The sequence below is a fragment of the Caenorhabditis elegans genome, chromosome IV (assembly GCF_000002985.6).
Source record: "Caenorhabditis elegans chromosome IV".
In the NCBI taxonomy this organism is placed as follows: Eukaryota; Metazoa; Nematoda; class Chromadorea; order Rhabditida; family Rhabditidae; genus Caenorhabditis; species Caenorhabditis elegans.
The window spans coordinates 11,447,609-11,470,051 of record NC_003282.8 but is presented as its reverse complement, the minus strand read 5'-3'; the positions used below and the strand labels follow the sequence as shown (position 1 = coordinate 11,470,051).

The 22,443-nt window shown below is 33.4% G+C and overlaps 4 protein-coding genes, 2 non-coding genes and 1 pseudogene across 9 annotated transcripts; 5 read left to right on the top strand and 2 right to left on the bottom strand.

Annotated features, from left to right (window-relative positions):
* Positions 1-303: 303 nt before the first annotated feature.
* Positions 304-432, top strand: C10C6.13 (uncharacterized protein; the record flags this gene model as incomplete). Its single annotated transcript, NM_001276862.3, has 1 exon — positions 304-432. The coding sequence occupies one exon, from the start codon at positions 304-306 to the stop codon at positions 430-432; it is 129 nt and encodes a 42-aa protein (NP_001263791.1).
* Positions 433-1,151: 719 nt separating this feature from the next.
* C10C6.9 lies at positions 1,152-1,657 on the bottom strand (annotated as a pseudogene). The gene is made up of 3 exons: positions 1,608-1,657; positions 1,463-1,560; positions 1,152-1,412 (listed from the first exon to the last, which is right to left on the bottom strand). Coding segments are annotated over exons 1-3 (409 nt in total).
* Positions 1,658-2,538: 881 nt separating this feature from the next.
* Positions 2,539-4,641, top strand: C10C6.7 (uncharacterized protein; the record flags this gene model as incomplete). 2 transcript variants are annotated; one of them, NM_001083192.4, is made up of 3 exons in its annotated part: positions 2,539-3,054; positions 3,823-3,995; positions 4,303-4,641. In NM_001083192.4, 3 exons carry the CDS (start codon positions 2,820-2,822, stop codon positions 4,564-4,566), a joined length of 672 nt encoding a protein of 223 aa, NP_001076661.1. The 2 variants fall into 2 exon arrangements, with proteins under 2 accessions (NP_001076661.1, NP_001263790.1); NM_001276861.3 differs by lacking the exon at positions 2,539-3,054 and having other exon boundaries at positions 3,984-3,995; positions 4,303-4,566.
* A 185-nt stretch (positions 4,642-4,826) lies between these two features.
* Positions 4,827-6,518, top strand: C10C6.3 (PH-15 domain-containing protein). Of its 2 annotated transcripts, none has more exons than NM_069762.4 (6): positions 4,827-4,904; positions 4,952-5,085; positions 5,521-5,688; positions 5,732-5,953; positions 6,006-6,156; positions 6,201-6,518. In NM_069762.4, the coding sequence occupies exons 1-6, from the start codon at positions 4,863-4,865 to the stop codon at positions 6,441-6,443; spliced, it is 960 nt and encodes a 319-aa protein (NP_502163.2). In that variant the 5' UTR covers positions 4,827-4,862; the 3' UTR covers positions 6,444-6,518. The 2 variants fall into 2 exon arrangements, with proteins under 2 accessions (NP_502163.2, NP_001263789.1); NM_001276860.4 differs by having other exon boundaries at positions 4,828-4,904; positions 4,952-5,112.
* A 334-nt stretch (positions 6,519-6,852) lies between these two features.
* On the bottom strand, positions 6,853-10,068 carry npr-3 (Neuropeptide receptor 3). The gene is made up of 7 exons (NM_069761.4): positions 9,899-10,068; positions 9,276-9,428; positions 9,073-9,156; positions 8,378-8,514; positions 8,028-8,243; positions 7,075-7,366; positions 6,853-7,029 (listed from the first exon to the last, which is right to left on the bottom strand). Exons 1-7 carry the CDS (start codon positions 10,058-10,060, stop codon positions 6,943-6,945), a joined length of 1,131 nt encoding a protein of 376 aa, NP_502162.1. The 5' UTR covers positions 10,061-10,068; the 3' UTR covers positions 6,853-6,942.
* Positions 10,069-10,488: 420 nt separating this feature from the next.
* Positions 10,489-10,509, top strand: 21ur-13608. Its single transcript, NR_056651.1, has one exon.
* Positions 10,510-14,031: 3,522 nt separating this feature from the next.
* C10C6.12 lies at positions 14,032-14,240 on the top strand. Its single transcript, NR_056650.1, has one exon. It is a non-coding gene; the product is annotated as an Unclassified non-coding RNA C10C6.12 (non-coding RNA).
* The last annotated feature ends 8,203 nt before the right edge of the window (positions 14,241-22,443 follow it).

Below are 22,443 nucleotides of genomic sequence, written 5' to 3'. Positions count from 1 at the left end.
ATTAACCAATTGACCCATCAAATAGGGAGTTCAGATGTGTGAAGGTCCACTGTTGAAATTAATCAATTGTTCCGTTCAGATTATTTCCGTCTGAGATCCTTGGATTCCGATGCTGAACCCCTGCAAAATTGTTTTGAACCAATTGATATTTGATGTCCTCTTCCGTTTGCTCTTCCACCACCTCCTTCTTCTCAAAGAATTCATTCATTTTTTGTTTCAAGAAACCAAAAAAAGCACTCTCTTGACAAAACGAATTTCAGAATACCCTTTTCGGTTGGCTGAAATTTGATACACGCGTCACACATGCTCCTTCTATTCGAGTGGAAGAAGCGAAGAGGAGATGCAGCACATGGGGCGTCAAAAAATGAGAGAAATGTCCTAATTGATTTTCGCTCATTCTCCTCCCCCCAAAAATTTTTTGGTTCTCTATGACACGTTTTATAATAAAGAAATTGAGAAGATGTTTGAGAATTGAAAATAATTGTCAACACAGTTTCAGTTACTGGATCTCTAAAACACTTTTAATGGGTCTTTTGCATGATTGTGTTTCATTTTTCTTAATTATGAAGATTTTTTGAATCTTGCTTAGTTTTTAGTTTCCAATTTAAAATCATAGAAGACAGGTATCACCCAGATGTTGAATTTTGTGAATTGACAAGAAAGACTACTGTAACAGGTCTCGACACGATCCAAATTTTATTTTTTTTAAGCTGAGCGAAAATGTGCGCCTTTAAAAGAACAGCATTTTTTACACCTCACTGTTTCGTGAGTTTCTCCGTTTTTTTCTATTAGGAAACTGTGTATGGAAGTGGGAAATACTGTATTTTTTAAAGGAACACGCTTGTTTTTTCGTGTTTCCAAAAACTGACCGCTTCGATACCGGGTACGGTATTCTTGTGTACACTTGTGTGACAGATTGCAAATTTTCGAAAACGGGCTATTTCTCAGATAAATCGAACCACGCAAGCGCCGCTCCAAACCACGCAGGCAACGCGTACAAACCACGCTCAAGAATGCCAGTCCCTGCGTGGTTTCAACGCGTTGCCTGTGTGGTTTGGAGGGGATGCCTGCGTGGTCTTGCAGCAATGGCAGTTCGCAGCCCGCTCCTTCCCCTTCCTACCGTTTAACCATATAAAACGCAAATTACGATTGTTTCTCAAAAATATTGTTTATTTATAAACTAAAAAAACAAAAATTACCAAAAAAGTCACGAAATTTACAGAAAATCTGACTAATCCTAACAAAATCTAACAGAAAAAATCGAAAAGTAAGTACAAAATTCTAACAACGAAAATCTCAAAAATAACAACAAAAAAAGGTTGAAAAAATGTAAGTCTATTAGCCAGTTGTTTTCGTCCCAGTGATCAGTGTGATGAAGTTTCCTTTTCCTTGCTCATGTTTTTGCGTTCAAACTGAAAAATTATTGATTTTTGGAAATACAAATAGAAAATACGGTGCTTACCATTTTTGATCCACCTGTCGGGAGAAAACGTCTCCAAAATCAGCACTCAAAGACTTCGAGCTGACACTGAAGGTGTGAAGGAGCTCTGGAGGAATTGTCTGAAAAATAAACTATTGTAGCTAAATCCGGGGATTTCACAACTTACAGTTTTCGGTTTCCTTTCTGGGTTTACGGGCTGGGGTTGACATATTTAGCTGAAAATATATATTTAGTTTCATAAAGACATGGAAACAAACATTAAAGTGCTTTTCGCAAGAAAAAAGACGGGTAAATCAATTAAATTGGGAAAAAAAATTAAAAGAAAAGGTTGTCCGAGAGGAGTACGCAACCATTGGCCTAGGAATCCCGCGCGTGGCTGAACGTTGGCTGCCTGCGTGGTATGTAGGCGTCGCCTGCGTGGTTTTGCAGCCACTGCCCACAGCTGCCCACCGTTGAGTCGCCTGCGTGGTTTCTAGGCGTCACCTGCGTGCTTTTTGGTTGCCTGCGTGGTCTTGACGCGTTGCCTGCGTGGTGGGCAGTCACCTGCGTGGTTTGGAGCGGCGCCTGCGTGGTTCTATTTATCTGAGTTACGACTGTTGCCTATAAATCCGAAAACCACCAACTATGTAGGCAAGCAAGTTTTGACTTATTTTGCCAATTCCCGCTATTCGATTAAATTCTATATTTTTGGTCTATGGTTCATAGTGGACAGTAAGCCTATTTAAGCTTATAAGTTCAAGTTAATTCAGCCATCTTTTTGGTGATTTGATCTGAAGAAATGGAAAAAAAGTCAAAATGCATTTCTGAAGTTTATAAGATTAAATATACTTACTCTGCGTTAGCTATAAGCACCAATAAAAAATTTAAGAAAAAAAGGAAATCTATAACCATTTTTAGTTCTCGTTAATTTTTTAAGATTTTTTAATACCCAGTTTCATAAACTCCAGGCGATAAGGTTTTTTTTGTGTTTTCGTTGTAAGCGAAAATCTTTTTAAAACTGAAAATCTCAAAGCTCTTTTTTTCAATGATCATATTTTGGCCAGTTAATTCTTTTTATAGGTATTTTTCTTATATCTTTAATATTGAAGATTTCATTTTTATAAGTTTTTTTATTTGGCAATCATCATCATCCTCATCATCTCATGAAATTGTTTGTTTAAGCTTTCGCATCAATTCGGGATTAAAATATAGAATTGCTTAGCTCGTTCCTCTCTAGCCCGAGGGCTTTTCGTTTATATCCAAAAGTTCCTACTTCCCTCAGCCCGCCCTTTCTTCTTTCCAATTGCCACATCATACATCTTAAGTATATCCACGTATTTCCCAACTCATCACGACGTCTTCTTCTCGTTTATCCACCTCGTCTTCTTATTCAGAATACATGCCGTCGTCGTCGTTTTCAACTGATTTCGACGTGTCTAACATGTTGAAACCGTCAAGTTCTCAGATGTTTGGACCAATTGATATACACATTCCACGTAAAGATTCTCGTCATCATCATCATCTTCGACATCTTCGTGCAAGGCTGGCACCAGAGAGACTGTGTTTTGGAACACTTCGACCTCAGACTGCGGCCTATTTGATTTGTATTGCAGCACTACATGAAATTACTTTTGGTACGTAAGTTCAAGAGGGACTATTTGAGCCGCGAAGTCTAGCTCCAAACCATTTAAAATAATTTTGAAACCAACTGAAACCTTGAATTTCAGATCTAGGTTATCAAAATTTTCATCTTTTTAAGATTTGACAATAAATCTCATTTTTATACGTGTACAATAGTTCTAAAGTTATGGTTACACCAACAAAGATGTTTCATACTATTTTGACAGTTTTAAACTGTGTTGTTCCTCTAATTTGACCGTCTTTTTTTGCCTATTTCACATTTTGTCAAAAAATGTTCAACATGTAAAATATGTTTCTAATTTTGTCCTACATTTTGGTAGTTGAACAACATTTCTTCAACTTAAATAACAAATTGATGCCGAGATTAAACAAACCAAACTATATAATGCCATAGCGGATGCAAATTCCATATATTGATACAGTAACTCTCTCGAGATATATCTACAATTTGCACTTTCAAGATATTTTCTTCAAAACACCTTTTGCGTGATGAAATGATTATTGAGACATGAGAAAGTAAATGAGCATTCATCAGCCTTTATGACGTAGTTTTCATTTTTATTTAAGTAAAATATAAGTCTTGATCATCGAAAAACTCTGCCAAATTTTGATCATTCAATAGTTCCAAATATTATTTTGAAAATAGAAGACTGAAAGATCATCTTGGATAATCTAGGAATTATGAAGATTTTACAAGTACACTTGCTAATCTTAAAATTTTTAAAGCGATAACTTTTCAAAAGATAATCTTCAATGTTCAGGCACAATTCTGGTGTTTGCAAGTGGTTATGGTGAGAAGGAAAGCTGGTATCACAGTGCACAATGGGTTGTGATACTCACATGTCGTCTACTACAGTACCCATCATGTCTTATTGCACTTTTTGGAATTCGGAATAATAATCCAGCGTTGATTGTTCCATTTATGTTGTCACAGGTTAGTGACAGCAAAACCAAACAAGTGAAATGATTATATTAAACAGAAAATATGAACTTATTTTAATTCAGAGAAAAGTCAAAGCAATATTTGAATAAGTTTTATGTCATCAAAAAGTATCAGGTCAATTCGAAGGACTCTAGAAAAATGTAATTATTTAAATTTAATTTTTTTCGGATGGTTTTCTAAGACTGAAAATTCAATCGAACTTCACTTTTTGATTAAATGACCATTTTAGTTTTGCAAACATACAATACAAAAGTCTTTACAAATTTTTTTCCAACTCCCATTTTTGATCAAATTGCAGGTATCACTTGGAAGCTACGCCGATCTTCACACATACATCCAAATGGTATCAAAATGTTCATCATCAGCTCCACTTCCGACAACTTCTCCAATTATTTTAATTGTAATTCCAATTCTAGTTTATGCTGGTGCTCTCATGTTCTTTATTTATAATATGTATATGGTTGTCAAGTGTATTACAGTAATTCGTGGTGATAGTGGAAGAGGTGGTTTAGATGGACCACAACCATCTGAACGATCAATTAATGATGATCTATTTCTGTAAATAAAACAATTTTTGAACAACCTTAAATTATGTAAATTTGTAAATTCTGTAATTCAATGAAGATTTTTTGAAATATTCCAATTTGCAAACAATCCTCAAATTTCAGTTATAAAAACCTATATACATAGTTTTGATAAGAAAAAGAAAAAATTAAAAGTTAATATTTAATATTCTTGAAAACATAGATCACGCGGACAGTTTTTTTTGGATTTATATCCCAACTTGCGAATTATCATAGTTTTTGATATTATTTTAATATTTTTCAATCAAAGTTCATCAGTTTTAAAATTTCTGGTATGTGCACGTCAAAACCAAAATTCATTCCACTTCCAGAACAGGTAAAATTTTAATATATTTCAAAACATCTATAAATCTGTATTTCCAGCAATCACTATGCTCATTGCCCAACTCTGGTTGTTGCCACGTGGATGTCAAAGTTGGACGGTCGAAATGGGAGAAACGCGTAGCAGTTTTGGTTCAAGTAGAAGGAGAACCAGACTACAAGATTTACATTTACACGTACTTCCTAAAAGGACTTGGTGCAGGGTTGAGTAGGCGATTATTGAAAAGATTATCAAGAACCAGGTTGAATTTTTAAAGTAGGCAGGTACGAACTTAAGTGCCTGCCTACTTATTTGCATTTCAGCATGGATATTGTATTTGATATTGGTACAGTATCGATCTACGAATTTTTTATCTACTTATTCAATTGAGAACAAATGCCACCTGTAGGCGTAGGCGCCAGTAGGCGTGAATAATTATTTCACTTGCCAATGAAATTTTGAAATGACTCGAAAACGTTCAAACCCTTTTTTTGCAAAGTGTGAAATCTCTAAAACTTGAAATTTTGTCTCACAAACAATAATTTCTGATAGTCTTTTCAATCCTGCACCACTCAGTTGACAACAAAATTGTGATCTCAAAACACATTTTCCACGAAATTCGTAATTTCAGTAAACCCCTAATCGGTCAAATATATCCGCTCAATGAATTGAAAAAGCGCGAAGTCAAATGTGAAAAGGACAAAGTGTTTTTGGTGAATTTGGCATCTGAAAAAGGTGAAAAAATTACATTTAAAGCAACTGGAAACAATGGAAGTATTTGGGTGGCTGCTTTGATGAGGTCAGCATTTTTTAATTTTTATTGTAATTTTTTTTAGTTTCAGTGGAACCTTTACTTCGCCTATTCATGAGACTCACGGACACACGGGAGGAACAGGAACAGATGGTACAACTTCAAATATTGAATCTGATTTAAAAGAGAAACCAGACACTAATGTGTATACTGGATCACGAGAAGGATATGTTCCACCACCAGCTAAGGAAGGATCAGGAAGTGGTGGGAAGAAGAAAGATATGAATAATGTTGCGGTTAAACCGGATGAGAAGTTTGTTTTGATTAATTGTTTTTGATAAATTATTTATCGGATAATTTTTAAGGAAAAAGGATTCTGGAAGAAAGCTGAAGAAGACCGTATCAAAAACCATCACAAAATTATCAGTATCGGAGTCAAAGAAGAAAACTGAGAAAAAAATTGCAGCGACTCAGAAAACTCAAGAATTCCCAATCCCAAAAACTGTCGACGAGGCGGTTAGCGATTTCAAACACAATACTTTATCAAATTCAATTTTCAGCACACGAACTCGGAGCCGGACGGAGATCCTTTGAAACTGAAGAAGACGATCACCGATGGAAACGAATTATCGTTGAAAGGTGCAACTGCTCCGACTCCACAGAAAGCCAAGCTGACAACACCAACTTCTACGACTCCAGCCTCATCATTAACACCAAGTAATGCGTTGACACCTGGAAATGAGGATAAGAAGAAGATGACGACGGATTCGGAGGAAATTGAGCTTCACGAAAAGAAGAAGTAGAAAGAAGAAGAAGATTGCTTCGAACTTTTTTTGAGTATTTGCCTTTTTCTAGTATAAATCTTTGGTAGTTTGTAACAAAAGTTGTATTCACTGAATTAGGAATGGAAATGGGCATTAGAGGTGTGCAGCAAAACGTTTGGACAAATTATAATATTGCCGGTTACGGTTATCTACATTAGACATTTCCAGCGAGGCGTGACGGGGGCACCCAGTGCATCAAATATTAATCTAGAAGAGTTTGAAATTATAGAAAAAATCCGATTAATTCGGAATTAATTTTCCTTTTTTTTGAAATTGTCAACAAGAATGTGAAAAACAAGCTGAAAGTTGTATTTTGTCGAAATCATTTTAACAGGTTTTTTTGGCAAATGACAATTTTCAGAGACTACTTGTTTGTCAAACAATATTTTTTAGAACAAATACAATTTATTAAAGCTTTTTATCTAACAACCCGGTAGAATCATCACAGATTAGTTTCTAAAATTGTTAATCAGTTCGTTTATAAAAGTTGATCTCCAGCTCGATAGTCGTTTTCAGCAATTGTGATTTTTGTCTTTGTCGATGCAATTTCTGTTTCTTTTCGGATCTGAAGTTGAATTTACATATACTTTATTTTTTTAAGCAAACGAACCTCGGAGAAATTAGTCGGATACGAAACCATTTTACTGGTAGATTGTGGTTTCTTCTTGATCAATCTAGCTTCATCAGTACCCTTGAACAAAGTGGTGATACTTTGTCGGAATTGAGGATTGAACCAGGAATAGATGATTGGGTTGAGCACAGCGGAGCACATTGCGCATACGTGGCAAAGCGCAAAGACTGTAGAATACCATTTAGAAATTCCAAATAGGTCACGGTAGAGATTGACTGCATTGAATGGCATCCACGCGAGAACGAATCCAACAACCATTACGATCATCATTCTGAAATTAGAAAAATAATTTGAAGAAATTCCTGGAATTCTCCAGATTTTGTTTCTTTTGGAAAAATGATCATACATAGTCACCATCATAATCATCAGTCATGCATACTGCAGTGAATACAAAAAAAGAATGTAGTCTCTTTTGTTTGTTTTATTTTTTTTTGCTTCGTATTTTATTTCCCTTAGGAGTTCCTGGTTTTTGTCAAATTATGCAAGGTTTGACATGCTAATACAAATGACTATTTGTGTCTTTTGCAACGGGGTACAAAATTTGCAACAAAAAATAACAGAGAGAGCTTAATAATTCAGGTTTGGGGATTGCAGAAACGTGCCGATTCGAATGTTGAAAATGTATTCAATTGATGCAGAATTAATAATATATTACAAACGAATTAAAATCAGATCATCTAAAAATTATGAAAACTTCGTTAAAAAAATTGGGTCGAGTAGGGTTTTGGGAAATTTTTGAGTAAATTTGTTTGGATGGTAACACGGAATTTTTGAAGTGAATCAACTCTTTTTTTTCTTGAGAAACTGAATTGCACAAATCTTTCAAGGAAAAATTTCTTAAGTTTTGGAATTTTGTCCATTTTCTGACAAATGATTCACTTTAAAATTTATAATTTTTTCTTAAAAAAAAAAGAAAGTTTTGGAAAACAAACCGATTAGCTCTTGTCTTTCGATTCACCAGCTTTGTTTCAGATTCCGGTCGAATATTGTGCCCTCTTCTTCTTGCTAATTGATCTGACATCACTCGACTAATCATCCAGTAACAAATTGAACTTATCAATGCAGGAATACCAAATTGAAGTACCAACACAGAAAGTCCATAAGCTCTTCGAATTCCCGATCTTCCAGTATCCGGATTGAAATCAGGCCTGAAAATGTGATTAACGTTTTTTAAAGAACAGAAGAGCAAGAAAACATATATGAAAATAATTGGGATAATTATGGGAAGTGAAAAAGAAATAATGCAAGATAATTGGTCAAATCAATGAGACAAATGACGCACCAATTCTCTTCACAGAATGTGCCGCAAATTTCGTCGTATACTGCAATGTCGCTGTAGATGCCTACAGGAAGTGCTAGAGAGTATCCGAGAAGCCAAATGCAGAAAACAATGAAGACAGCTCTCGGGAAATTTACTATCTGCAATTTAAAAATTTAGACAAATTATATAGATTATTAAATTAAAAATTTTATTTTAAACGCAATTTTTAAATTAAAATCAAATTGTATCAAGGGTATTTAGATCGCCATGAAAAGGATGTTATCATGTTAGAGAATCACCTTTCTTCAAGCTTACGCCCCGGTCGGCCTGGTATAAGGCTTTTAACGGGTAGGCGTAGGTCGCCTTGAAGACAGGAAGGTAGGTTAACACAGTTTCCCGATTGAAAAAACGACTACAAAACGGGAAAGTTGAAGTCCTTGATTGTCCAAGGATCAAAATAAAATGACCAGTCTAATTATTTTTCCCGCCTTTCAGAAGATCATATTCTGAAGAAGAACAAGTTTCCATTAATATTGTACTTAAACACACAAAGAAATACATAGAAGATTTTTACTTGGAAGACATTCTCGACAATAATACATGGAAAAAATAATGAAAAGAGGCATAGAAAAAGAAGGCTCCAAACCACATCAATTTTTATCTGCTCAGAAAAGTTTACTGCAGAACTTCTGGACTGTTTTTTGGGGAGAGCCTACCTCCTGATTTGGACGTAGAATTAGTACACATCTGTCCAGAGCAATAACTGTTAATGTGAATGATGAGACAAAAATCGTACCGCCCTGAAAAGTTTCTGATTTTAATTCAAATTTCTGTTCGCTCCTGTTATTCTGATTAATACACAGTATTTCAGAGTCTAGACATTTATTTATAAATCCTGAAAATCTTATACAAATCTCACCTGGAAAACTCCGATCAACTTGCAAAATATAGCAGGAAATACCCAAACTCTTGAAAATATAGAAATCGCGGTAATTGGCAACGAGAAAAGGCACATTAGAAGGTCTGAACCAGCTAGACATCCAACAAATACCGTCCTAACTGACAGTGATACCTGAAGTTGGCAAATTAGCTTAATGAACTCTTTTCGGGCACTTTGAGCTCAATGACGAATTCTGGAGGTGGTTCGGTAATTGTACTTTCAATCATGTATGAAAGATTCTTGATTCACTAGGAAATTCGATGAATAAAATACCGGAAATTTGAGATGATGGTAGTATCAAAAACAATTTTTTTGAATTGAATGCGAGAAGAGAGATACGGAAGATTTTAATGAAGCCTAAGAACTTTCAAAACTGAAAGTTGAAGTCCTCAAAAATCCTCTTAAAAGGGGGAACCGCTCGTATTTTTTGAAAAAAAAAATTCTATGTAGTATTCTGATTGTTTCAAAAAAAAAATTCCGGAATGGTACAAATTTTAATTTAAAATTTTTTTTTAGAAATTATAACCAAGGTTTTTCAACAAAATAACACTTTTTCTCATATAAACTCGAGAACAAAGTCGATTTTTCTCAACAAAAAATACCTGATTAAAAGTGAGTACATAAAGTACTAGAGTGTTGCCAACAATAGCTCCAACCCAAACAAGAAGGTACAGTAACGAGAATATTGCTCTTATCTGGTTCATATCATTGTATTCAGGTTGCCACTGTTGTACTGTCATTACACAGTTTCGACCACCCTCCATTTTGATTTCTGTAAATATTTAAAATTTTTAAATTAAAATTTTCAAAAATTCCAGAAGAGGAGAACAAAAATATATAGCCAAGTCGTTGGGGTGAAATGAGAGATTGGAGAAAAAACAGGAAACGAATATTAATGAGGATTCATTGAGATTGACAAGGAAATTGGGTCACTAATATGATCAGAAGAAAATTTTGAAAAGAAAAAAAACCATCATAAAATGGAAATTTCAAAATTTTCAGCACGGGGAACTCCGCAACGACACCCTACCGTTGTAGCTCCCACTCCGTATTGTTAATAAATTTGAAAACATTTTCAAGGTTTTCATACACTCGATTCCACTTAAATTCACAGAGTACCCTAGTTAGAGCTGACAACAAAATTCACAAATTCATGGAGCCGATTTGAAAGAAAATACACCATTTTAAACATTAATGTCAGCGAGCCTTCTCTCTTAGAAATAGCAGTTACGTATTAAATATGAAAAATTATGTTCAATTTTGATGCGATTTCCGGAAGGCACACAAGGATTCTGAGATCGCAATATTTAAGTCGTGAGTTTTCAAAAATAATATAGCTTAAAAATTCAAGAAAACTCTTAAAAATAGCCTATTATCTGAAGAACACGGAAAAACAAGGATCCTCCAACTAAACAAAAACATAGAACCTAGAAATTATAAAAATGATGTCTAGAAAAATGTGACATCTATAATCAATGTCTTCTCCGAAAAGAAAGTGAAAATGACTCATAACTAGAAATTTTCGCCGAACAAGATCAAGCCTGATGCATAATGCAACTCCTCCTGCTTCCTTCCTTTAAAAGGCGGAGCCTGAAGCAGCTTCAGCTTTCAAGGCTTAAACGTGTGTTTCTTCTTTTTCTTCGTTCACCCCTAGCGGTTATTACTGGAAACACGAAGAAATTATTGTGAATGAGGAAGGGAGGCGGGAGTCTGTGGGGGAGTGAGGAAAAGAAGAAGGAAAAAATGGCAGGGTGCAAACTAATTTCCATTTTTCCGACCGACTTATTTTCTTTACTAATAATTGACAAAAACGACAACACGTGTTGCATAACATATGAGACAAGTAGGTTGTTTCAATTACACAAACGGACCTTTTCTTCTTGCTCCTTCCACTTCAATTGACTTCTTTTTCTGTGACAAGTCGAAAATGATAAAAAAGTACTACTACAAAAATGGGAGTTTTTCATTGAAAGGGAGTTTATCAAAATTACAGTACTCTTTTATGAATCGGAAAATAAAGATTTCCTGCAGAGACACAAACTTAAAAAAGATGTACGGTAAGAGTTCAAGAATCTTTATAATTTATGATGTTTTCAGAGTGAGTACAAGCCTATGTTATTTTCAGAAGCACAAATTTGCATAGGCAATGAAGAAAAAGGCCTTTTGAAGGGTGGTTTCGAAAATAGAGGCAACATTATTTCGGAATTTATAGATGCTAAGGAAATCCAAAGCAATGTCGCATGTTCCAACCCCTACAATGTTTTGATACAAATAATTAAAACAAAATTACAGTATAAAAAATGTAGGAAAACCATTTTTTGGTCGACTTCCAAATTTATGAGTGCCAAAAACTGAGTAATTGTCACTTTTTGACAGAAATAAAAACATTTAAAAATATTTTTGAAAATTTTTATTAGTATTTTATTAATCGGCCATTTTGATACCATAGGAGTAGTTTATAACACTTTCCCCACTGGCGCTACTTTACTTTTAAACAATGTGAATTAAATAAATATTTTTCGAAAAAGCAAGACTAATATAAGGCACTTCAACAATAAATTATAAATTTTAAGTTTAATAAATTATCAGAAAATCGGAAACACAAATTTACCAAATAAACAATTGAAAATATACTTCAGACAATTTTCAAGTGTTGTTTTTAAATAAAAGGAGAACTCTAGGAGAATTTCTAAAGATTGTAGAATTCTTCTGTTGGATAACAGTTCAAGATAGTTTCCCACGGACTTTTTCTTGCAGACGGACAGTATTAAGTCTCAGATTTTCTATTTTTGTGAGAAGAATCCCAAGAGTTTTTGGAATCAACCTCAACGACAAAAACAGAACAAAAAATTTGTCTGTTGTTCTCACCATGCTCAGGATATAATGTTCCGGGAACGGAAAATGAGAAGCTGGTGTCAATACTAGAAAATTCAGCAATCAGTTTATTTCTTAAAAATCCAATGCTTACCCTTTTCCTCCCACCCATGAACAAACAAGAAGAACTCTTTGATAATCAAATTTTTCTATTCTTGAGAATCCAATCGAATATCTAACACATTTTACCGTCGTTCCACGTCATGAGAAATTCGACTCTTCCACAGATTCAGGGAGGCAAATTTCGCAAATCTCGTATTTCGAAGACTGACAGAAAATAGATCCCATTTTCTAATTTCTCTCTCTCTTTCTCTCTCAATTCATTCGAACAACGGCGATTGATCAAAAAACTACAAACATTCGAGAGATTCAAATTACTTTTTTCTTTCTCCTTCTGACTTCCGTGTGTCTACGTAATTACTTTCATGTTCATAACACAGGTCAATTTATCTGACTTTAATGTTTATGACACCATTATAAACGATTTTATGTCCTATATTTAAAATATATGATGAGAGGAAGGAAATGCGAATTTGCGGTCAATGAGTTGGTAGTATAGAAAAAATTGGCATGTAAACTTTGAAAGATGTCGTTAAAAAATTGTGTTTAAAATATCGAAAAAATTAATATAGCTAAAAACGTTTTGAAAATTAGGTAGCACCAAGCTTCTAATTTTCAAAATGTAAAAATTCAGCCGTTTTAAAATTGTTCCCAAGTACTGAAAAATTGTTTTTAAAACACTTGTTCATAAACAGAAATTTCAAAAAAAAAAAACTGATTAAAATTTATCTAATTGGTTGTACTCTACTTGTAGCTTAGACTAAGTTACAAGTAGATCACAGGTTCAATTTTTAAAAAATTTGAAAATTGAAGAGTATAATCTGTGACAAATGAAGAAATTACCATTTTCATATTGTATTTTTTAGTTTTACTTTGATATCTTGTATCTCTGTTATTTTGGAATTTATCAAAATTGTTTGGTAGTGAACTGTACACATATGTTGACCGCCTTCTGATAAAGCTAAAACCAAGCAATTTTTTAAAAAAGCCTTCTAATGTTGAAAAAAGTGTGCCCATTGATTTGAAAATATATTGTTTTCTACGTAAACAATATGTAGACACTAATATGCTTGCCTGTATAATGCCTACCAGAATATATTATTTAAAATTATACATACCAAAATAGACACACTCGGTGCATACACTGAAGTTTCCAGGGGTAGGCATGCATATACGATGATAGCAAAAAAGTTCTTGAAGTTTTTGCTCTAGGAATCAGAGTGTACGGTGAACTAAAGTTTAGACCTGGACATTAATATCTATCAAGGATCATAGGTATGCCTTCTGTATCCCGCGTCGCTTTTCAGAATCACACATCCTAGAAAAAGCCGAAACATAGTATTTTAAGAAGCATGGGAGAGCTAGTGTAAAGAAGGGAATTAGTGGTGCGGATTTGGCAACAAAAAACTGAAAGTGAGCAGTGAGCGGTAGGAGAATGAGAGAGAGAAAAAGTGGTAAAAGTAGTGGTAGATGATGATGAAGGGAAAAACGGGGAGTTTGTGGTGTCCAGATACATACTCACACTCTCCACTCAATACTTCAAAAAGAGACACTTTTCACGGCACGTCATGTCTAAAAATGAAGGACTTTTCTCTTGCTCGACGCATCTGTGCCCTCTAGAATGGTTGGACAAGTATGATTTTCCACGTGTTTCTTACTTCATTCATAGTCAGAAGGATTCTGAGCATTGCAAAAAAGAAGGAGAAAAGTAGAAGACGATTCTGTTATTTTTTGGAACGGCTTCTTCTTTTCTTCTTCTTGTTGAGCTTTTTCTCACTTATTTGCTTCTGTCGCATTGTGTTGTTCAGATGTTTTTGTTGGGATGAGCTTGGTTTTTCGGGGGTGGCAATGGTTCGAGGGGCAACAGCAAGGCGAGAAGGAGGACCCCCATTTTTGCTCATCTCCCTCATCTAGAACCGGACGGACATAGGGCCCGAGAGCAGAGCAAAGTCAGATGATGAGCTCATTTTTCTCTTTTCAACAGGAAAAGGAGACGGATGAATACACAGACAAGGATGACAGATCTTGTTGATTTTAGGCAAAAATGAAGAAAAAAGGCGCCGGCGAGCAAGTATATCATCAAGGGAAAAAAATTGTCTGGGACAAATATGAGGGAAAATAGAAAAGCAGATATTATGAAGAGCTTCTATATTTAATTATTGAAATTGGAATTTTGTAAGTATACCAAGAGTCTTTCGAGAACTAAATTAACAACTTCAAATTGCTCATCGGATTCAGGTGGAAAATTAATGCCGGGTTACCTGGTAGGCACATAGGCACATATTTTTGTGCCTCAATAGAAGGAACACACATTGTCGAAGAAAGATGATGAACTAGGTTACTAAAAAAATTGTTTTAGAATTTTCCAAAAAACTCGATTCTTTACTAGAACTGATACATTCATCCAATCTATCGGGGTATTTGAATCCATCAAATCTTAAAGTATTATATGTATAACTTGTTGGATTTTTTCGGTGAATTGTTTTATCTTACCCAAGTTTAAAAGAAACGTTTCGGACAAAGTTTGGCAAGAGTTAAATCATAAACAAAGCTTGAGCACAGCCTAAATCAACTTTTACAAGCTTCTGATTGATATTTTTGGGCCAAATGTGGGCAACACGTTGCGTCATATGACGAGTTTGTTCTGATCAAAACTGTTTTTCTTTAAATTACATAATTTTTGGTACAGTAGACTATGCGATTAAAATTGCTCAAAAAAATTGGCATTTTGAACTAAAAAACATTTTCAAATGTAGAATTAAAATTACTTGTATTACTAAAAAGAATTAACCAATTTCCAAAGGAAGTATTCATTTTATGTATAATTTTTTTAAAAATAAAAATGAAGCTTTTTAAAACTAAATATGGTGATTATTTTCAAAATTTCGAGAAAATCGAATCATGTGCTCTTTTGAGCTATAAACAATCAATTATGCAAAAGCACACTTATGATTATAACCTGTGTCTATGAGAAAAGTATTCAAAAGCGTTAAATAAAACATTTGAATTTAAGTAATAAGACTTGACTAAAAAAGATTTTAAAAATAAGTAAGAGTCCATAATTGTTATGTTTTTGTTTGTCAGAATGAAGAGCATATTTACTAAGAAAAGAACACGGTTTTCTTCTTCCTGATTCAATTTTCTAGAATCTCTAATTAGAAGCTCGTGCCAAGAAAACTTTCAAATTTCAAGGAAGTTTGGAAATTCTTAAAGTAAAAGTTGTCCTCTTGAAAATATACTTTCATAAAAGCTAAGAATTCTTTTACAAAATAATTTTTGCAGTTCATACCATCTTTTGATTTTCTGCAAAGTGTTGAGCAAAATGATAGTTAATTTCCAAAAGGGAATTTTTTTCAGAATAAAAGGGCAAATTATTGTCAAAGAAAGAGAAGAGCATAAGTGTATCTGTTTTCTAAAAGGAGCACAAGTAGAAGGCGGAGTAGGCGGAGCTTGTGGAATTCATGACATACATGCCAATTAAATGACGAGAGAGTATAGAGAGTAAACTTTTTGAAATCAGTTGAAGAATGAAATGATATCTGTAATTTGAGGGTTTTGGTGGCAAATTTTGAAATCTGGTAGATTATGATATCACTTGTATCAAATTTCTCTTTTCTTCAAACCCTCGAGAGTGGTGGCCGGCAAGATTTCAAAAATCCGAACGGAAATTCAATTCTTCCCACTCAGACTACAACTTTATACGTCGTTCCGCGAGAAAAAGTTTTAGTTGAAGAGAAAAGTCAATTCGGTTCAGATTTGTGTGACATCTGAATGGATGCACCAAAGGACAAAAAACATGAATAGAAAGGAAGGAGGAACACTTTTTTTGAAACTTACTGTTGAAGTTATTGTGCAAAAGTAAACGTAATTTTTCTGTCATTTCAGAAAATGTCAAAAAATCTAGCTGTGCTAGAATTGATTGTAAACTTGAAATATCCCAACGGTCATAGATTGGTACGTTGAGAATTGAAAAATTAAAAATAGCAAATTTTGAACTTTTGAAAGTAGAAAACATATTCATAATAGAATAGATCAAAAACCTAGCAATAACAGAATGGAAAAGTGTGCCGAGCTTTTGAAAATAGACTTGGATAAACGAGGAAATTGGTCTCAGGAAAAGTTTAAGGAATGGATATTTGTTTTCAATTTGATGGAAGTCAGAATTTGTTTTGATGATTGGAACTTAAAAAATGGAATAAAACGTTAATTGTTAATTATTTTTCGTTTGAAAAAAAATTTCACATCAAAAATGTGTTTTAAAAACACTAACAGGTGGCTTCTACGTCTTTGAAAAATGCTGCCTACCATGTGGATTTTATTCCAAATGTGATAAGTAAAACTAGGAATACATAATATTTTCTATAATTGTGTCTTTAGTCTAGACCAAGTTTTCGGCAGGCAGGTTTAAGGCAGGCCCGTATTCACTGAGCTCTCTACCTGGAAGCCTTATCATAAGCAAGATCCTTATGTGGTTATCCTAGAATTCTCCAGATAAATATTTCAACTGTTTTTTCTTACTTTTACCTAACTTTTTGAGAATCAAAAATCTTAAAAGAAACACATATTTCATTGGTAAACTCCACCCGAAGGTCCCCAAAATGTCCATTTTCTTGGTACATCTGCGTGATAAATCTGTTTCCATTTTTCCGCCCACAAGACATTTTATTTGTTTTTTCCGTCTTTTGCGACCCTTCTCAGAACATTTTGTCAGCGATCATCATCTATCATTTTTGTCAGAAAATAAAATGTAAAACTTCCTTTAGAGAAGAGGCAGAAAGTAGTCACAAGTCGACGATTAAAAATAAACAAATTGTGTCCATTTTTCATTGGAACAGGAGAAAGAAAAGAGAAAAAAGAATCAAGAGTCGTTTCCTTTCAAAATATTCATTTTGTTGAACTATTGTGTCTGAGGGAGGGTCCCATAGAAGTTAGAATCCGAAAAAAGAGGAAAAGAAAGTACAAATAATGAATTAATCTTGCAAAAAAGACTGGCCACAGAGTAATCAACATGGGAAAACTACTTGAATTTTGCACGAAAAGAATACATTTTCACTTTTTCGATAATTAACATCCCAGACATTGTGCTCAGAACATGAAGTGCAAACTATATTTTGATATTAAAAGGGATTGCCTAATATCATAATATGCTTCATTGATAAGTAAAGTTCAGTTTTCAATTATATTTTGAAATATAAAATATATGACTGGTATTTGATAAAAGCCAAAAAGAGCTACTAAAAGTTTTCACTTAATCTAATTTTTTGGAAGATAAATTTTCATGATAAATCTGAGGGAATTACGATTATTTGAATTGATTGTATAATGATTTCGAAAATATCACACCAATGAGATGCAATATTTTACAATTCAATGAATGCCTATTATTACCAACGTTTTAAAAGTTATATCTATTATAATTTCTACGAGGGTACCTTTTTGCCAGGCATATCCTTATAGATGTGGGGCAATGGGTTGACCTGCAAATTGCAATCTTTTCGAGAAGGCCGGCAGCTCGCTTGTCGGTCCACAGTCTACGCACAGCTCACACAGAACATTTTGACAAATTTGTGGAAATTTTAGGACCGCAAGGCGATTTGGGTCGCAAGTTCAATCAAAGTTTGGTGACTCATTAAAAAAGCTAAATACAAGCGATATGGCATGGACCAAGAAGTTGGTAGAGGTGTAGTTAAGTACAGTGATTATAACCTGAACTCAATTTTTGTTAGCATGTATGAATCGTGAGAGAAACAGAACTATGAAAAGAGTAAGACTACACAATTACTATATAATTTCGACATAAAATTCTGCGAATTAGACTATAGGTATCTAATTTCTAGTTTTATCGCTCAAATGTTATCTCCGTTTCAAAAACTTGAGCACGTGCAATTCGCTTAAAAATTCAACCGGCATTTATTGAAAGAAAGGGGTGAAAACAGGTGAAATTGGTATTAAATGGCGAGTTGACTTTTCTTCCTTCTCGTGTTTTAAATAATATCGAAGAAAGAATAATCAGGTGTTACTTTTAATTTTTAATTGCATTTTCAGATTTGTTCGGAAAAAGTGAGGTTCGAGTTATGGAGTTTGAAGTTGGGGAGAAACTGAAAAAGTCTGGCCGAGAAGAAGATTGGAAAAACAATACAAAATTAGTGAACCGAGAGGAAGTTGGAGAATAAGGAAAAGTGACTAATGATTTCTAGTAGGTTAGAGGTCAGAGTTTAAAGATTTCTGAAAGTTTGACAGAGCGCATGTATGTGCAATGTCAAGTAAGAATTTAGAAGGAAATCACAATAAAATTCCAAAAAAATTCCAAAAATTAAAAAAAAATCATGAACTTCGAGCAAAACACAGAAAACGATGGGAATTGAAAAATTAAGCAAAAATAGATTTTTATTGCAGTTTTTTGCGTATTTAGCATAAATTCAAGGTGTGATATTTAGTTCGCAATTCAATTGAATTTAAAAATGAATTGTTAAGATGCTCCGATTCCATCCTGTTTTTTGCGGTTTTGATTTGTGAAAAAAACGAACACGCCGAGCACGCCATAGAAGACCGTCAATTTTGGTGCCCTCTAGAGAACCAAATGACTAATATGATTATTGAAATATTATTTTTAACAAAAACAACTACATCAAAAACCTATAAAAACTTCCAATTACATCAGTTTTTCAAAAACCTTAAAAAATATAGCTGAAACATACACTCTCATCATTTGAATCGAATAGTCATCTTAATGAATAATTAAGCAGAAAGTAGGCGAAAAAAGAGAAGATATTCCAACAAATGAATGGAGGACAAGGATAAGAAGACATCAGAAATCATTTAGAATCCTTTAGCACATACGTTTTCTCACAAATTGCTACTTTTCAGTGTGAAAAGCCCCTGATTTAAACAACCTACGCATGACTTTTTTGTTGGAGAAGTGAAGGACAAATTACTGTAATTATAGGGTAAACATGTGACAGACAAGCACATGAGACGATGACGAGAGCAAATATTAAAAAAAAAAGTAATAATTATCTTAACTTGCAGTGTCTGAAGTCTTTAAAATAATCATATTCAGCGGGGCTGAAAGTTTTTCACTTTGGGATCTGATCAAATTTAACTGTTTAACTGTTTCTTTTTTCGGTGAATGTAGAACCAAACATTCCACAAAGCCTTGAAAGGTAGACACTAAACTAAACACACAGAATCGAAAGATTGAAAAAAAGAAACAACTTACTTTTCCCATTTTCATTAACATCGACTAAGAGCTCCCGAAAAAAAAAGAGAAAGTGCCCCCGGAAACATATGTGCAAAAAGGAAGTGGAACGAAGTTAATCTTCAGTTTTTGTGCTTAACGTGCAAATATTTACAGATTTGGTATTTGATGTTAATTGATAATTCTTTAACTTTTTTCCATCTCAGAATTTTCAAGAAAACTACTCACTTTCTACCAATTTTAATATGTAAGTTTTTAGAAAGTTTTATTCTAGAATAATTCTTAAAAAAGCGTACCTTAGAATCCAACCTTTAAAAATGAAAAGACTAATTCAATTATTGAAATTGAATGTCGCTTCAGAACGTCATTTGAATTCTAAAAGTTTTTCTTTTTATTCACTCTACTTGATTATACTTTCGAAGCTACTTTGAATTCAATGCATGCACTAGAATAAAGTAAAAAAAGTTGGGATGCAATAAATTAAATAAATAAACAATTTATTGCAGAAATGCAGAATCGAAAGTGCGACTATTTCTGAACATCTGTATGTTGCTTCCCGGTAGAAACTAGTACACTTTTAATTTTTTTACTAGAAATCAAAAATTATTGCTGTAATTTTAAAGTTCAGAAATATAGGAGTCAATTGGATAAAACAATTTATTAATTTTCTAGTTTTTTTTCAACCCAAATAATTGACAGATTAAGGAAGACAAAAAGAAAAGAAAGTGACATGCGTCTTCAGCTTTGTTTCGCTTTTCCCTACTAACATAGAATAATTAACGACCAAGTTTCGTCTTTACACGAAAAAATACAACGAAAAGAAGGAGCAAATTGAAGAATTTACTCCACCAAAAAAAAACATTTGAACTTTCAAAGCAAAGTGCCATGAATGTAGTTTGTCAAATATTTTCAGTTCCCATGAGAAATACTCATCTCCGATCGTTTCTGTTTCAAAAATAAGAGGGCATCCACTTGAAAGTTCTTATCGTTTCTGCGAAAATAACACTGTTTGTTTTGAGAAACAGTAACATTCTAGAACACTGACTATGAAATTAGAAAGAGCACTGAAAGTATTATGTTTGGTACAAATTATAAATACATAGAACTATGGGGTACTCACAATTTTATTGCTAAAAGATACTTTTTCGAAGAAAGGTGTATAACTTTGTTGAAAAAAAAAGTCCATAATTGGCCAAATGTTCCAAAATATTTAGGAATCACGAAATTTTAAATTTTGTTTCAGAAACTCCAGTGGTTTTTCAAAAATGACTTCCTGAACAAGAAGGTTGCCCAAAATTTTGCGAATTTCTGGTAAAACTTTTTGGAAGACCCATATCTCGGAAAGTTAAGAAGACTTATACCATAAATTTAATCATGAATTGCAGAAAAAATACTTTAATCTATGTCCAGTTAATTGTTTGATTTCAACTTTTCTATAGCTATAAGTTCCAATAAATACTTGCTTGAAGGTCCGTGGTTTTGTGAGGTGGCGCAGAAATTTTGAGAAGCTGTGCATCAGGGATTTAAAATTCAGTTTGGCACGTAATTTCAAAGATTATATTTAATTTGACAGCAAAGTTTATAGGCATAACATTAGCTATTGAAAATTGTCAGAAACTTGAAAATAATCTCTGCCTCCTCTATTAACAGAAATTTTGCACACTCCTAATTGAGAATGATTTCAAAATATTTTTAGTGTCAAGGTATTTTTGATGGAATTCCAGAAATCAGAAAAATGATTTCCTGAACACGCTAGATTTATGAAAAATTCATATTCTCCTCGTTCAAGTGACATGGAATATATTTTTTAAGATTTATCAAATATTATTGGAAAACGTAGTAATATTTAATGAGGACTCTTTTTAATGAAAGTTAAGACACGTAGATTGCTAGTGAAAGAACCAAAGTTCTAGATCTTAAAGTATATATTCACGTGTGCAGATACTATGACAGTAAGATGCAATTGGAAAATATATACGATGTGAAAATATAATACAATGGGCATTCTAATTAAAGCATAAATAAAGCGATGAAGAATTAGAAAATAAATTGAAAAATGAACAAAGAAATGTACGTTCAAATAGATTATTCACTTCTAGAATTGCTATTTATTTCAATAAAATAAAATTATTTGATGTTCATAAAGTTTTTTTTAGTAATTTATCCAAAATGTTGTTCTAATTTTTGTAGTTTAGACTTTCAAAATAAAAAAAAAGAACAATGATACAATAAATCATAATCCTTTGGTTTTTGAAATAACTCCCTCATCAACTAAAAAAAAGAAGGGACTTTGAAACAAGTATATCTTGAATACTAGAAACATTGAAAGCACACTATCAACAGGGAATTGAATCAGAAATATTTTTTCTATAATTAATGCTTATTTATATGTTTTCATCTTTATTACTTTTTGAAATACAGGTCTTCCAAAAACTAATACCAAAAATATTTTAAAATGAGCAGTGAGCGGGACTTCACTGTTCAGGAAACCATATCTCAGAAACCACGAAAGTTAACAAAGTAAAAATTAAATATTCATAATTCTCAAATATTTTAGCATTAGCCGATTGTGGGCTTTTTCTTATTCCTGCTTTAGACAAAGTTATAGACCTTTATAGAACAAATTCATTATTAGCTATAGATGAATATCCCATATTCCATTTGAAATTTCTAGTGCCCCAAACATGATGAGTTTTAGTGCTCTATCGGATTCCATCAGAAAAATTTTCAAAGATCTGCGTATCTCCAAAAAAGACTGTCTGACGTTGGATTTCCAAAAAATGACAGTCGAAGAGGGCGTGGCTCTACACACCGATATCATAGTGACCAACTACCTCGGGAAATCGTCGGTTTCAAGCTAATTACTCCTGGTGGCTATGTATCCTGACAGTTTTCATCAATTTGAATACGGACGATCCAAGTTGATGTGAATCGAATCAGAACTGTTGTGATTCAGATCCAGCGAGTCTTTAGATAAATTGAACTTTTATGCGGACTACTCTCTTTTTTCGTAGT